Source organism: Petaurus breviceps, unplaced genomic scaffold (genome assembly GCF_028583685.1).
Source record: "Petaurus breviceps papuanus isolate PSGF00001 unplaced genomic scaffold, PetGlider_PUasm1.0 90865, whole genome shotgun sequence".
In the NCBI taxonomy this organism is placed as follows: Eukaryota; Metazoa; Chordata; class Mammalia; order Diprotodontia; family Petauridae; genus Petaurus; species Petaurus breviceps.
Genome location: NW_027187367.1, coordinates 4,421,135 through 4,437,406, shown reverse-complemented (window position 1 = coordinate 4,437,406; position 16,272 = coordinate 4,421,135). Strand labels below are relative to the sequence as shown.

The following is a 16,272-nucleotide window of genomic DNA, read 5'->3' as shown; positions in this document are numbered from 1 at the left end:
AGCTAATTAGTGAACTTGTTCCAAGGGGGGCTGGGAGTTGGAGGTGAAGGAAGCAGGATGAATTGACTCTGCAATTTCTTTTCCTTCTGATGGCCATTCAGGAGGAATATACCCTCACATTCATTCTCTAAACAAACTGGACATAATTTTTTTTAAATCCTTTTATTCTTTTTTAAACAAACGGCCCCAGGGATAGGGAGGCCCCAGCCCCACAACCCCTCCCCACCCACCCCCTTCCCCCTTATATATTTATATCTATGTACAGGCCCCAGAGGGATGGGGGTTGAGGGGGGGCAGCTCCCTCAGCGGAGTGGGGGCAACCCAGGATCCTTGTCCCTACGGGGCCGTGACTCCTCTGCCCGCTGGGGTGGACCCTCACGAGAGGGTGGCCCTGCCCGCTCCCAGGGCTTCGGCATCCAGCGAAGGGCATCTGGTGGGGAGGCCTGAGGGCAGGTACACATGGAGTCAAACTGGGAGGGTGAGAAACAGACTTGGGGATCATTGAGGGTAGGCCAGTTTCCAAACTGTGGGCAAGAGGTAGGATTTGGGTAGTATTTACTTTACAGGTCATGACAAATAGCTAAGGGGGTGTATCATTTTCCTCACCTGCTGGTAGAGGTCGAAGCGCTGGGTGCGGAACACACCAACACCACTATAGCCAGTGGGTGGGGCCTTGAGTCGGGAGCTGAGACCAGAGAAGGGCCTATGGAATATAGAATAATCATCATGGGCAAGACTAAGAGATGACCCTAGTCCTGAATACAATGGGGTGAACTAAAAGCCCCCAGTTCCCCACCTTCCAGCTGGGGGGGTTCGAGCCCCAGGTCCCCCGAGGTTGCTCAGTTTTCGATAATCCTGGAACGGCTTTAGTTCCATTGGGTGTAGCTGGAAGGAAAGGTAGAGCCAAAAAACCTCAGGACTTGCCTTTAAGCCTCCAGTTCATACAATCTGGTCCTTTCCCCATCAATTTCTGGCCTCTCACCTCTGCTCTCCCCAAGCTGGGAGGGAAGGGCCGGGCGGGTGAGGGTAGCACCCGTGCTGCCGGAGCAGGTGGGGGCCGGACAGCCAGACTGGGGAGCTGTAGAGCAGGGCCCACAGGCAGCAGAGAAAGTGGAGGTGGGGCAGGAGGTGGGGCTGGAGGCAAGTTCACCACAGGTAGCTGGGACTCCACTACTGGTAGCAGCATCTATAGGAAAAATTGAAGTATGACACAAAAATTCAAAAATAATCACCACTACCACCACCAACACCACATAAGAAAAAAAAAATTTTCCTGGGAGATCTAGAAACAAAAAATAAGGCACTTAAGACGAGCTCGCTCTATTAAAAGATTTGTAGGGGGAGATGAAAGAATGATCATAAAACAGCAAAGAGATCTGGGGAAGGTTTGAAGGGTGCTACCTGCTGGGTGGGGGCAGCTGGGGGCAGGAAGCCATTTTGGCCACCAGGCTGCAGAGGAGCAGAGTAGAAATCTGACGGGGATGGCAGGTCCTGGCGCACCTAGAGAAAGGGTTTCATAGCTCAAGGTCCCCAAATTCCCAGCTCCAACCACCCACACCAATGTCCATATTTCTCACCTGCAGCAAAGGGGGGTCAGGCAGGGGACTGGGACAGAAGGCTGGTGGGTAGAGAAAGGAAGGTGGGGGATAGAGGACACCCCCAGCTGGCAGCTTTCCCAGCTCTGCTGCCTGCAATGCTGAGAAATCCAGGAACTGGCCCTTGAGGGCTACGCCTGAAAGCAGTGCTGAAGCAGGGGCTGGGCCAGGGGGTAAATAGAGGGGCTGTGACCTAAAGAGTAAGGAGAACAAAGTGAAGAGCAGGAAAGGTAGAAAGTCCAGTTACAAAATCCCTACTAGTCCCCCATCTTTAACTATCTCAAGGTCCCCAGATTTGTCTTTCTTTACCTGTAGGGGTGCAGTGAAGGGGTCCCTGGGCGGAATCCACCATTGGTGGGGTGCAGCTGAGAGTCCACTGTTGCCCCTGGGACCTGAGGAAAACAAGTGGGGTTGGGATAGCACTTTGTGTTTATCTCCCTGAGATCTTACCCACCCACTGATGAAGATGTGCCTGGGAAACAGTGAAGTGTCTGTTCATTCAAAAAATATTTACTAGGAATTTACTATATGCTAGGCTCCGCAGTTGCCCTGATGAAGCTTAGCAGAGATATGACACACAAAATAACTACCAACAAAGTATCATGTGAAATGAGCACTACAGGTAAATGTGGGGAAAAGAACAAATAGGGAAGACTGGTAGTTAGTTTGCCAGAACTCTTTGGTATAGTGTATAGATATATCTAAGGAATCTGGCAAAAAAGAAAAAAGACTGGGATGAAGGCAGGAGTGGTGGTGAGGAGAAAAGAGAGGAACATACCTGGGTGCCTGGAGGCCCTGGGCTGCTGTAGAAGACCTCAGGGTATAGGCGGGAACCCGAGGGGTTGGGTTCTGGGCCACAGTGGCTGGGACCCAGACTTTTGGATGATGGCTCAGCTGAAGTGGGACCAGAGGGGAGCAATTCCCAGTCTCGAGGTACTGGAGCAGACTGAGGAAAGGAAAGGCTTCCAAGTTACATGAGGGCATTGGGCACCTGTCCTCCCTTCCCAACTCTCTTCTCCCAAACATCTGACCCCAACCCTTCTCACCACCTACTTACCACCTCAGGCCCAGACTGTGACAACTCCTTCTCTGGCTTTAAGCTGTCTCCCACCACCAGGCGGAGGTCAGAGTCCTGAGAACACAGAAGGGTATCAAAAGACACAAAGTTCCTGGATCCTCTTTCTCTACCCCTCAACCAATGCTCCATATATATATATATACATATATGTCCAGATCCAGACAAACCTTGTCACTGGTTCCAAATTGGATAGGGGGACCAGGTCGGTGAGAAGGCCGAAGTGAACCAGGCTCCGGTCCTCGATCAACTCGCTGGGATCGTTCTGTGCCTATGGGGCCAGGGGGCAGGGGTGATTCCTAGGGTAGGAAAGACACAACAAAAAGGACCAAAATCAGGGGAGCTCAGTGCCTTCTAGGGCAAAGGTGGAAGTGAGGGACTGTTACAGGTTGCACTTCCCTTCTTTTCTTGATTCCCATTACCTTCTTGTCTCCATCACAGGAGGTAGGAGGACGTCTCCTTGGAGGGTCAGAGGGTTCAGAGCCAGATGGACCCTCACCAGGGGCAGTGCTCAGGGGTGAGGGGCCTCCAGGCCGCTTGGGTGCACCCTCCCCTGTCCCCTTTAGACCTCCATCAGGGGAACTTCGCTGGCTGCAGGGACCTGATGAAACCTGAGAGTCGCCACTCAGATCTACCCCACTGTCAGACTGGCTCATCTGGCATGGGATGGGGGAGAAGAAAGTAATCAGTCTCCAATTGAAATAGTCTTCCCAAGTCACCCCATAGACAAAGGACAGATGGACGAAGAAGGATGAACACAGGAGATCTGAACATGTACACACATCATACTGAATGTGAGGCAATAGACGGGTCAGCCTTTATGGATATTCCCACTCTGGATGCCCACATTCCCTCATCTTGCTCACCTCCGTGCCAGCCACATCTTCAAAAGGGCTGAGGGGCTCCATCCAGGGTTCCACGGAGCCAGGTCGGTAACTCTTTTGGCTGGCAGCTGAAGAGGCCAGGAGGAAAAATTAATTAGATGGGGGCTCTATCAGCCCTAGAGTTTGCTTTGGACCATGCCCAAATCTCATCCCCTTCTACAATTCCACTCACTAGTATGCAAACGATTCCAGATATGGGGAGCCAGGGCCTCTGTGCCTGCATCTCTGGGCTCTCCCCGTGGATTGGGTCCCTCTGGTTTAGGACCTAGGAATCCAGGGCTATGAGGGGGAGGCAAATTCTCCTGCAGAGAGAAAGATCAGAAAAAGAGAGGATATTGAAGGTGGAGGGGAAGATATGAGGTAGAAAATAAGAGGAAGAAAGTAGGGGCAATAGGGAGGTAAACAGAATACAGAAAATAAGGGAGCTTGAGACAATGAATAACAATACCAAAAGCTCAGGATAAGGGCAGGCCTGGAAACCTTTAGGACAAGGAAAAGAATATAGCCCCAGCCCTGTCTCACCTCCTGTAGCAGCTCCGGCTTTCGAGGAGGCCGATCGCGTCGTTTGGGGGGGAAGGGAGTAACCCCAGTAGAGTCCCGGGAGGTCCCATTCACCCCCCTCACCAATGGACCTGGCTCCGCAAAGTGGGGCTCTGAGAAAAATGGGGAAAACCTGGTAGCATATGGATCCAGAATCCTAGGGTCTCTTTACCATCCCAAACTTTACTTTTTTTGGAGGGGGGCAGAGGCTGGGAAGAGATCCTAGCACTTTGGGCCCTGGTTAAATAAACCTCCCACTTAGACTCATTTCCCTCTGGTGACAAAGGGAAGGCACCACCCCACCCCACCCCACCTCCAATCCATTTCTCCCAGCTCACCGGTGCCACCTACACCGTTGCTGCTGGCCCTTGGGGGCTCGAATCGTGCTGGGGGCCGGGGAGAGGGGCCCTGAGGGGCTGGGGGGGCCCCTGGCTTGGGCCTTGGGGGGCCCCCTGGGGCAGCTGCACCCCCCTGTCGGCTGCTGAGTTGGGCCAAGGCCTGCTGGATACCAGCTGGGTCGCTGTGGATGACTCTGTCCAGGCGGAAGACGGCAGAGCTGCTGGGGGGTGGGGGAGGCAGGGGAAGTCCCGGGGGACGCTCCTCTGGGGGTCGGCTGGGGATATGGCAGGGGGTGGCTGGCATCAGTCCCAGTGCTGGCCAACCCCCTGCCCTCTCCCAAGCATCCAAGTTGTTAAATCCCTAAACTTCTGTTGCCTTCCTGTTCTCTCCTTAAACCTCAGATATTATCTTCTCCCTCAAATGCTCCCTTCCCTTCCCTAATAGCCTCCTTTTGTATGTTTAGATTGGGGGAGCAGTTGTGCTTTAAAACCTCTACCCTGGGCTTGCTCTAGGCACTTATTCCTCCTGTCTAGGAACCACAAATCCTGCCTCATTCTTCAATCTTCACAGGGGCCCAAATAACTAACACCCCAGCCCACTTCTCTATTAAGTCCACCCTGACCCATAGGCTTAAGGACCTATTTCTACTCACCTTCGGTTCTTGGGTGAGGGCCAGCTCCTTTTGTCCCCTCGCCCAGGGCCAGCCCTTCCCCCAGGGACCCCGCTGCCTCCGCCACCACCTGTCTTTCCCCCTGGTCCTGGGCGCCGGTTCTGCCGTTCCATGCCAGGTCGCTGGCTGGAGAAACTCCGTTTGCTCAGGTCTTTGGCTCTCTGACTCAGCTCACCTCGGGGCATGGATGGGACCCCAGGACTTGCCCCAACCCCTCCACCTCCACTGCCAGGGGTTCCCACCACTTTGGGGGTTAGCAGGGTAGGTCCCGGGGCTTCTTTGTCTCCCCGACGCTCACTGGCAAAATCACTGCTCTCTGATGCTGTCTCCCACTCCTCGTTGGCTTGGTCTGAGTTCTGGTTTGACAGGTCAGGTGATTTGGCAGCTGCCCTTCGTGGAGGTGGGGGTACCACTGCTGCAGTAGGTACTTCCTCAGGACTAGGGGGTGTGGTTGTGAGGGGCAAGGGTGGAGCCTTTCCCTCAGCCCCCCTTGCTGCATTCTCCCTTTCTTGCTTCAGCCTCCGGAATCGAGGTGGCTTGTCCTGCTGTTGTGCCCGTCCATGCCTCCTTCTCCGGGGACGCTCCCCATCTTCTATACCACCACCACTGACTCGAGCCTGGGGTGGCAGAGGTCCTGGAACCAACTTCTCCTTTGAGGCTTCTTTGCCTGGTGGCAGTGCACTGGCTGGAGGCTTCTTGGGAGCCAGGGACTTGGCAGGAGGGCTCCAGCCTGGCCCAGCAGGGGGAGGAGGTCGACCACCTCCTCGACCCCTTCGTGATGGTACACCTCGGGGAGTGAAAACGCGCCCACCCCGAGTAGCAGGGAATCGAGCTGGAGCTGGTGAAGGTGGGGCCCCTGGTTGTGGGGGAGCTACAGGTACTTGAGGTGATGCCCCCTCCTTCGCTGGAGGAGCTTCCTTGTCCGAAGGGGCTAGATCACTCTCATGGGTCTCACTCCCTGTCTCTGAGCCTCGCTGCCGGCGTCGCTTAGGGATCTCCTCATATTCTGAACCCTCACTCCTTGTCTCACTGGCTGTTCGGCCTCGGGGAGGAGGGGGATGCAATGGTCCTCCAGCCCCACTGCTACGCCCATCATCTCCTCTGAACTCTCGGTAGCTACGGAACTCCCGGCTTCGAGCACCCCTGCCCCTTCCCCCATAGGTCCCCCTAAAACCTCTGCCCCGGGCAAAGTACTCTCCACGGCCCCTGCCTCGACAGGAAGTTGGCCCTACACGCTCATATGAGTAATCCCGACGAAGTCGGGGTGCAGGGGACAGGGCCCCAACCGGGGGAGCTTCCTTGGGGCCTCCCGTTTTTCCCTTAGAGACCTTGAGAGCATCTGGTTTTGGGACCTTAGAGGTTTCGTCACTTGTCTCAAGAGGCTTGGGAGGCAGTTCCTCTGCCTTGGCAGGGGGTGGGGCTTTTTTGATAGGCCCAGCACGGCGAGGGGGGGCCCCTGGCTCCTCAGGCGGTCCACCACGGCGGCTGCTACCTGGGCGGGGACCCCATCTGGTCTCTGTTCGGCTCTCACGACGTGGTGGTGGGCCTTGGCCCCCACCACTCCGGGGGGGTTTGCGCCCAGTTTCTTGTCCCCCTAGCTGCTGGGACTCTTCTTTGGGGGGTTCCTTCTTAGGCGGGATTGACAATTTGGCTGATTCATCACTGCCAGGAGGCCAAGGAATTGGACGAGGGCCTGGGGGACCGGATTCCTCCAAGGGAAATCGAGAAAGTGGGGGACCAGGGGCTCCATTCTCAGGGAAGCCTGGATAAGTGGCCAGGTAAGGTGGTGGAGCAGGAGCTGGAGGGGTCTCACTCCTATATAAAAAGGGATGTTGAAAAGTAGAAAAGAAAACAAAAATGATATAGAATCACCATAATGGGCCATGAAGGAAAAAGATCTAGGATTCATCATGGAAATATTATTTCTAGCAATTCAAACCTTCCCTTTCTCTAAAGGTGTCCCTCTAAACATGTCAACTAATCCTTTCCATCCAGATAAAAGGTTTCAAAGTCTATCTGTTGGGTCTATGAATCCGCTGAGGACTTAAGACTTCTTCCCTGTCTCATCTCACCTTATGCCCTTGTCATCCTCTTCTGGGGCCTGGCGCAATGGAGAGGTGAGAGGGCGGTTGTCAGCAGGCACAGTGGCAAAGACATCTCCTGCCCAAGCCAGCTTTGGGTCCACTGGTGGGGTGCCCCTTTCCCTTAGGATGGGAGGTGGGTGCCGATCAAAAGGCTCTGAACCCGAGCCCCCACTGTCTGAGCGCTCCCGGGGAACCAGACCTGAGGTATGGGATGGTAGTTAGAAAAGAAGAAAGGACTTTGGCACAAACATTCCCATATAATGGGTACAACCACTCAGAACTCTGAAAACCTCTTGTCAAAAATCAAAAGAATGTTCTTCCTGTCCCTAATTCTATCTCAGATATCTTGTTCTCCCTTCACCAGCCCGTTTAACAATTTGCCCACTCCTTACCAGAGGGATGTACACCTGGAGCGTAAAAATCGAGGGGGGGCCGACCCTGGAGAAGCCTAGGATCCATGTAAGGTGGGATCATCATCCAACGAGGGTCAAAGTTCATTGGGGGCATTGGTGGTGGTCGGCCTAGTGAGCCAGGGTACAGGGCCTTAGGTGGTGGGGGTGGAGCCTGGGGGGGTGGCACAGCACCCATGGCTACAGGCTGTGGAGGTGATGGGGGCACTGGAGCAGGAGGGGTGGGACCCTGTTGGTGTTGCTGCCACTGCTGTTGCTGTTGCTGCTTCAAAAGCTGCTCCTGGGGAAAAAAAGCAAAAAACCAATCCTTTCTACTGAAAGGAGCCTGGGATGAGAGTGGATGTGTGTTCAGTGAACTGGAAAGGGGAAGAAGAGTGAATATGGAGAGAGATGAGCATCGGAAATACCAAGGAACCAAAGAAACCAAGAGAGATAAAGAAAAACAAAGGCCTAAGTTGAACCAAAATGAAACAAGATACAGATAAAACTGGAGACAAATAGCAGAATAATCTAGAAAGTGGTCAATGGTCAAAACAAACACTAGTGAAACTGGAGAGATGGGGAGCCATGGAAAAAGGGCCTCAAACTCACTTGCTGTTGACGTTGGAAGCGGGGAGGCAGAGACTTCTGGTATTTGGGATAGCCCAATCCCTGGTTAGGGGGCTGTCGTGTTGGCCCAGCTCCATCAACCTTGGGCTCCACCTTGGGAACTGGGGGTGTGGTAGGTGGGGGCACCTCTTCTGGTGGCTCAGGGGTCTCCTTTGGTGGTTGTGGAGGCTCCGCTAAATTGAGGGGGAAGAAGAAAAATCAAGGTGGTTCAGGCAAACAGATTCCTATCTATACTCCTCCCTCCCTTCAAAACAAACAGAAACTGTTTTCAGACCATCAGACCCAAGAAACACTCCCTCATAGCTAGTGTTCATCAAGACAATGTTAACATCTTTTCTATTTGCCCTTATTCTTCCTTGTCAAACCAACTGGAAATCTGAGTCAACTCACTCAAGAGATTATTTAGTCCATTAAACCATCCCTTCCCAATTCACAAAGTCATGTGAGTGAGGGCTCTTCTTTCATCCCACCACTAACTGCTCTCTGGGCCCAAACCAGTCAAAATAACTCCAATAATCAGGAATGTTAGTCTGGCTATGTACTGCATACCTGGACTAGCATCAAAGCTACTGCTGCTGGTACTGCTACTGCTGCCCCCGCTCACTAAGGTGGGAGCTGGAGCCAAAACAGGGACAGGGGCAGGCTGGACAGGGGCAGGGACCAGGGTTGGCTCTTCAGGTTCCTTCTCAGCAGGTGGGGCTAGGACTGGAAGTGGTGCAGGGGGTGCTGGGGGTTCTTTGGAGGCAGCAGGGGGAGGAGCTGGAGTAGGTGGGGCAGCAGGGGGAGCAGAAGGCTCTGCTTTGAGTCGTTTGTCAGGTGCCCCAAACTTTTCATCCAGTCGCTTGAGCTTCTCTGCACAGGCTGCCCGTCGCTCCTCTTGCATACGTCGCTCCTCTTCTTCTCGGCGCCTTCGTGCCCGCTCTACTGCCAGAGAGATCTCTGATGATGACTGCTTCCGACGTTGCCGCCAAGCTTCATCCTCATCTTCAGGTGCTGGTGGCTTACAGGGTGGGCCTCCACGATCCTAATGACAGACATGGACCAGTGTCAGATATTCATGTCCACTTAACTTTACAATAATATATGGCTCTCTATTCTACCACACCACCTAAACCCTGCCTAGTCCTGGCACAGGGACCTCATCTGTAGACAAGATGGAGAAACACTTCACTAGTCTTCCCCCCCCATTTCTTTCAGGGGTTCATTCTCAGGGCTTTTGTTTTGATCATCCATCTCCCTTCTTTCTGGATCCCATGCTTGATCCACCCTCAACCAATTCTCCACTATTTTGCTTTGACTTCACTTTACTTCCTCCATCTCTTCTTTTGGCATCTTAAAACCCCAGTATTTCATATTGGAAGGGGCCTTAGAGATCATCTGGTCCAACTTACTTGAGACAAGGAAACTAAAGCCCAAAATGATGTCACTTGCCCAAAATTATAAAAGTACTAAGTCAAGGATTTACACCCAGGTGTGTCTGCCCCTAATTCAGTGCTCTACTACCACATCATCTTGCCTCCTACTCAGATAATCCTGGCTCTATCAGCCCATATTGCACTAACTTTCCACAAGCTACTGTTCTCTCCTCTGATATCATATTCCCTATATACATCTCACAATGCTGTCAAAACTCACTGGATAGTCTCCAGGAGGGCCCCAATTCCCAGTGGGGCCTCTGTGAGGTGGGGGTGGGGGAGGCTTAGGGGCAGGAGGCCCAGGCTCTGCCTCAGGAGGCCGGGGGGTCTCTGTCCAAGATGCCTTCAGAGGGGGCGGCTCATTTCCAGGAGAGCAGCCCTTCTTGTTATCTGTGTCAGGGGGACGATCCTCACTGGAAGGACGAGACTCCTTGCTGTAGGAAGAAGAACAAGGGCAATAAGAGCAAGGTTAACAGTATTCACTTTCCCCTTGATCAAGGGTGAATTATTCCAAGAACCACAGGACCTCAGAATTCACAGAATTGGAATGCCCCCACCTTCCACCCCCACTCACTGGCCCTCTGTTCCTTCTTCATCAGAATCATGACCATCCTCCTCATCGCTGAACTTGAGCTTTTCCGTGTAGTCTACCTCCTCATGGGCCCCTGAAGGAAGAGGGCATAAGGTGGTAAACCTGGTCTCCTTCTGCTGGGACCTGTGCATCTCTGGCTTGAAATATTTGGCCTATTACTCCTCCCTCTAGGGTTGGGACCAAGCCTGGGGGGGGGGGGGAAGGAGGAGATAGTTGTGGTAGATAAATTACATTAATTGGTGGATATAGTAATTCAGTGTCGGTCTCTTTTAACTCTCCCATTCCAACTCACCCCTCAAAGTGTCTCTTTTAACACTTCTAATTCCCCCAAATCTTCACCATTAGTGCTTCCACCTCCCCTAGCCCCCCATATATCCTGAAAGATCTTATCCTTTCCCTCATTAGTGCTAGCTTTTTTTCTCCCAGCAGATCCTGTTTCATAGGTTCCCTTTATCCAGCTCTCCTTGGATTCTCCACTCACCCGCCCAACCGTCATCATTCTCCTGATCCAGCTGGTCAAATTCCTTGAGGTTATCCTCCTTGAGGATGGAGGGTCGGCTCACAGGCTCTGCCAGGCGCATGGGGGGACCTGAGCCCCGGGGGCCAGCCAGCCGGGGGAATCGGCTGCATTAAGGGTACGTGAACGAATTACACCTCTAAATGGGGCTATTTCCTAGGAGATACATCTTATTCCCTCATAGGTCCCAGTTTGTCCAGTCTCCCAGACTCTATAACCTAACCCTCAGCCCCACAACCCATCCACCCCAGGTCCAAACCCAGTGCTTGCTGCTCTCTCACCTGGGCCCATCAGGAGTAGGGTATCGGTAAGGCCCCTGTGGTCCGTAAGGAGGGAACGGGAGATATGGGGGGTACATCTGCAAGAGGTCCCAACACTTGCACTTAGAGGGGAATCTAAGAGGTCCAATCCTCCCCTCCAAATCCCTGGTCCAACCCTTTTGCTGTTCCTTCATTCCCTAGCCCACCATGACCCCTTTCTCTCAAGACCCACAACTCACAAAGGGCGGCATCATCCCGCGATAGGAAGGGAACTGGGGGGGGCCTGAGGGCTGGAGCCCCCCCCGGGGGTCGTGACCGTGATGGAGTTTGGAGTCCAGGCCCTCCAGCTCATCAGGGCCCCGCCCGCCTCCATCCCTCCAAGTTGTGGCATCTGGTACAAGGTTGGGGGTTAGAGACAGAAAGAAGGGAAAGAAAAACAAAGATATGTGACTATTCAGAAGCAAGTGAACATAGATAACAGGAATAGGGATGAACAAATCTGATCAGGTCAGCAACTGGTTCTGGAATGGAAACTTTCCCTTACTAAGAAAAGGTATATTGGAAATGATACACAAGTCAAGAATAATGGAACGAAGAAATAATTCTGAGTTACCCCTTGAGAGAGTAAAAAAAGGAACAATAGGTAGTGAAGATGAAAATGTAAAAAGTAGCAATAAAACTTTTTTTTTTAAAGAGGGACACACTTTGTGGGCGGAGGCTTGGTCCGGGCCCAGACGACTGTTCGGCAGACTCCCTTTCCTTGGCAGCCTTGTCCTGGTCGCCAGCCGCCTGCAGGGTCGGAAATTCCTCTCGAGAGAATCGTGACAGTAGGTTTGATGCCCTTCCACCTACAAGGGACAAGTGAAAGACAGAAAGACCTTATCACTATTAAACATATTAAACATTTGTAGAGCACCCAATTATCAGATGTTAGAATAGATTCCCCTTCTCTCCCACCTCACAGGTGATTTGGGGACTCCTGCTTATCACTCAAGGAGAGCCGGATCTGCTAAATATTCTGCCTATCCCTAAAAAGCCTAAGATGACAACAGACTTGGCTCTTGGTAAGATGAACCTGGACTAGGGGATCAGCACATGGCCAAAGAAAACAATCAAATCTCTGATTGTCTTTAAGGAGGGTAGCACCACCATCACAGAGCCTAGGCCCAAGAAAAAAGGTTACTAAACAGGAAGGCAATGAATGAAACACATACATATCTGTCCTTCAGGCAGAACAGCTTATTCCAGTGTCCCCCACTTACCATCCCCGTGCGCTCCATGGGTGACACTGGCTTGTGCCCAAGACTTTACCCCGCTTGGAACCGAAGGGGTGTTCTGAGGGGGGGGAATAAAAGTTGGGAAAGTGAGCTAGGGGCCTCATATGCCTCCCTCTCTTTATCCCTAGCATGAATGAACCTCCCTCAATACCTCGGGGACTGCTGGGGGGCGCTTCGGCTGGCTGGAGGCAGGCGTCTGTGAAGCCGGCAGTGGCTGCGATTCCGGCGGCTGAGCAGTTGAGGCATCGGAACTGGAGGGAGATGGAAGGATAGAGTGGTTGAGCCTAAGACTATCCATCTCTCCTATCCATTTAGAGAGGACATCTTAGCAAACCACAATCAAATCAGAGTGATGAAAACTCAGACCCCAAGGTCCCCACTGTCCTTGCTTCTGGTCCTCATGCTTGTGCATGAAAAGATAATCCAAATCCCAACTCTGTTACATCAGATTCCCTATGAGAAAAGCTGAAGCCCCAACACCTATTCTCTGTTCCCCACACCTCTTGGGGTCGGGCTGCTCCTGTTTGCTTGCCCATCCTGTCCCGTCTTTCGGCACTAGCGAGACATTAGGGTCATTGCCTTTGTTCTCAGCTTTCAAACTCGGCAGATTGGCTGGGGGTGGCATGCGCCGGGCAATGGCAACTTTCCCAAGACTCTGTAAGCCATGTCGAGGAGCAACTACAGGAAAGAGGAAGAGAAGGGTCAGGAGTGTCTCCAACCTAGCCCATGAGAGATCTGGCTCAGATTTAATAGATTCCAATGCCAGATACCCACAAGTTACAACATTCTTTGATCAAGGACCCAATCTGACCATTAATCTCTGGGAATTAATGTAGGAGAAGAAGTCCCTGGGCTAGCAAGGGTAAGGCATACTAGCCCTGAACTTTTTCTAGCCCTCATTTCTTTGCCTCCAGTTCTTACGTATCTATGGATGGGAAGCCACAGACACGCCTTTGTGGGAGGTAAAGTAACTCCTACCCAGAATCAGGTATCTACCCCCTTCCTCTCTATCCCTAGGGTAGACCTGCTAAACCCTCTGTGTTCCTTTGGCCTCCACCATGTCTGGTTCCCCCAAAGGACCTTGAGCACTCCCATAATTTCAATCCCCCCCCCCCCCCACAGCAACGTTCCCATAAGGGCCCTCACCAGCGGGTTTCTGGATCTCTAAGGACTTGCCCTTGTATGTATCAAACAGGTTGAGCGAGGAATACTTCTTTCCATCCTTCCCCTTGGCAGTCGGCCCCGAGCGATCGGACATCGCGCTGGAAGCTCATTGAGTACGTTGGGTCCTGCAGGCGCCTCCCCCGAAACGTGCTGGAGCCTGCAGGTGGGGTTCCAGTACCTCACTCCCTGTCCCCTCAGGAACACAAGAGAAGAGCTATGCCCAGCTCTCACTTCCTTCAAAGTCAAAGATATCTTAGATCCCTGGCTCATTCTTTTATTGAAAGTTCTCATCTTTCTATCATCCTTAGACACCTAAACAGTCAAGTTTCTTGTATCTTTCAAACTCAGAGAGATCTGAATTTCAAATCCAGCAGCCTTTCAGCAATAGCCTTCCTACCTGGCCTCATTCTCTGATACCACAAAGAAAAGTCACAGATTATGGGGAGTGGGGTTTAAGGAATATTAGCAACATAACAACTTCATTTTAGAGTTCCATGGAAAACATCAGGCCTCTCCTTCTTTGTCCTTTAGCTTTTTCCATCTCCCAGCAAATAAACAAAAAACATTTATTTTCCTTCAGAGGAAATAGATACATTAATCCTTATTCCAGAGGAAACCAGGAAGACCATAGCTTACCAAAAAAAAGAAATCTCAGTCCCATCACTTTTCAAACCTCCATTCAGTTTTAAACTCCCCAACCCTGTTTCAGGGCCCAGGGCCCCAGGCTCTATTCCCAGCATGCCTTCTGTCCCATCTGGGGAGGGTTAAGAAAGAGGAATGCTGGGAGTTTGGGAATTTTATGAGCTTGCCCAGCCAGAATGGAGGTTGGCGTCTGAGAAATGCTTGGAGGAACAATCAGTGTTCACCCACACTCTGGCTGAAGCACCCCAACTACCTGCCTTATAGCCAAGCCCCTGGAGAGTCCAGGACCACTGCAGACCCAGATTCTGGGTAAGGCACTAGCCAACTTTTATCTTCCCAAATCCAGAAGATGAAGAAATAAAGTAATATGGACCATCTATTGGACATGCTGGCTCTTCTACCAACCACAGCACCTTCCTTTTACCTCCCTCTTCTCAGAACTTAAAAATCCCAAACCCTGGTTGCTCGCCTATCTTTAGGCGCAGGACTGCTTATGCCCACTTCCCCAGTCGCACTATGACTGCCATGTGTAGGGGAAGGGAGGCAATGCATCCCCTTCCTTCAGGGCCCAAAAGATGGGAGGTACAATTTCTTTTTGTCAAGTTGGAGAAAGGGGAGGGGATAGAATATTCTTTAAGAATGGAGAGGGGTTTGCTTTCTTACAGAGGACAAAGTAAGGTGCAAATAATCATGTACATCAGGAAATTATTCCCAAGGGGAAGGACTGGCCCATATCCAGAAAGGGAGAAGAAAGGAATGGGGAATCATCCTAAAAAAAGAACCCACTTGTGGTGGGCTACCAATGTTGAAGGGTTGGAATGGGAGATGTCTAGTTTTATCAGAGGAGGCAGCAAAAATGTTTAGGGAGGGAGAAGTGCAATGTCCACCGGTGAAAGAAAGAAGGGGCTATGGGGGGGGGGGAAGGGGATATGACAAATAGACCCTAAGAGGGAGATAATTAATGTGGGAAGAGGTCAAGTTTGGGGACGATGTGGAGAAGGGGAGGACACAAGACATAGGTATGGAAAAGGGAAACTGAGGAGAAAGGGAAAGATGAGCGTTTGGGGGGGGGGTGAGGGGAGATAGAAGGATCATCTAGGGGATCCAGGCTCAGAGTGACTCAAAGGGAGAGGGGAGACCCGGAAGGAGGCGAAAGAAGGTGACACGGGGAGAAGGGACTCAGCAATCTGGGAGAGGGCTAAGTTCCAGCGCGTCCGTAGAGAGCCAGGCGAGGGGGGCCGGGGTACAATATGGAGAAAGGGGATAGAAAGGGAGTTGTTTTTGCGGGGTAAGCTGTTACCCTTAGTTGAGGAGCATGGGGACACCCCCGAAGGAGGAGCAAGGCTCACCCCGCTAGAAGCTGGGGGAGGCAGGTTATTACCCCCTTGGGGATGGGGGAAGGGGAAGGAACCAGGGAGGGGGTGAGGGGCCCCCGGGGGAGGGGCGGCCGGCCGGGGCAGCGAGAAGAGGACAAAATGGCGGCGGCGGCTGATGGCTGCTGCTGCTTCTACCTCCTCCCCCCGCCGCTACCGTCGCCTCTAGAGCCAGCCCCTCCGTCGCAGCCGCCGGCCGCCACCCGCGCCGGGAATGAGATGGCCGCCCCGCTGCGCGCCCCCCAGACTCACCTGGCTGGGTGCGCGGGGTCCGGGGCCGGGGTCTGGGGCTCCCCGGGGCGGGATGGCGGCGGGGCGGGGATGGATGGCGGCGGATGGCGCCGGCTTCGGCTCCTCCCGTCTCCCTCTCTCGCTCGGCGGCTCGGCTCCGACTAACGGCCCATCCGGGCAACCGCCGCCCCCGGGAGCGCCCCCCCCAACCTCCCGCCTCCCTCCGCGCCGGGACACGCCCCCTTCGTTTGCATAAGGGGTGGAGTTCCCGCCACCCGGCCCCACTCTTTAATCACTGTGCTGTTCGTTAAAAAAAAAAAAAAAAAAAGGAAGAAAGAAAAGGAAAATCCTGGGAAGAAAAAAAAAGGGGGGGGTAACAAAAACCGGGGACAAGAGGGGTGGAGGGTGAGGAGGTTATTTGCATAAAGAGGTGGGATAATCCGTAGCTAGGACTGTGGTTGGCTAGGGAGGCAGACTCCCTCCTATCCTCAGTCGGCCGTTACAGCGTGAGACGTAAGACGTGAGACGTGAGGCGTAAGGCGTGAGGCTTGTGGGAGGGGCGGGGCTACGGCGCCGGCCTGTTCGGCGGTTGGTA

The 16,272-nt window shown here is 52.9% G+C and overlaps 1 protein-coding gene and 1 non-coding gene across 5 annotated transcripts; both read right to left on the bottom strand.

Moving 5' to 3' along the window:
- Positions 1–294: 294 nt before the first annotated feature.
- Positions 295–15,881, bottom strand: PRRC2A (proline rich coiled-coil 2A). Of its 4 annotated transcripts, XM_069073272.1 has the most exons (32): positions 15,699–15,881; positions 13,414–13,588; positions 12,768–12,945; positions 12,419–12,518; positions 12,253–12,325; positions 11,695–11,838; positions 11,300–11,381; positions 11,230–11,269; positions 11,012–11,088; positions 10,695–10,837; positions 10,196–10,286; positions 9,842–10,055; positions 8,756–9,230; positions 8,189–8,379; positions 7,580–7,877; positions 7,176–7,386; positions 5,086–6,918; positions 4,433–4,707; positions 4,077–4,207; positions 3,727–3,856; positions 3,537–3,622; positions 3,093–3,326; positions 2,841–2,969; positions 2,653–2,727; positions 2,374–2,541; positions 1,905–1,987; positions 1,578–1,788; positions 1,402–1,500; positions 983–1,186; positions 797–885; positions 607–703; positions 295–524 (listed from the first exon to the last, which is right to left on the bottom strand). In XM_069073272.1, the coding sequence occupies exons 2-32, from the start codon at positions 13,523–13,525 to the stop codon at positions 303–305; spliced, it is 6,495 nt and encodes a 2,164-aa protein (XP_068929373.1). In that variant the 5' UTR covers positions 13,526–13,588; positions 15,699–15,881; the 3' UTR covers positions 295–302. The 4 variants fall into 4 exon arrangements, with proteins under 4 accessions (XP_068929373.1, XP_068929372.1, XP_068929374.1 ...); XM_069073271.1 differs by having other exon boundaries at positions 11,230–11,381; positions 15,699–15,880; XM_069073273.1 differs by having other exon boundaries at positions 295–470; positions 11,230–11,381; positions 15,699–15,880.
- Positions 13,096–13,231, bottom strand: LOC138150345 (small nucleolar RNA SNORA38). The gene has a single exon (XR_011165555.1). It is a non-coding gene; the product is annotated as a small nucleolar RNA SNORA38 (small nucleolar RNA).
- Positions 15,882–16,272: the final 391 nt, after the last annotated feature.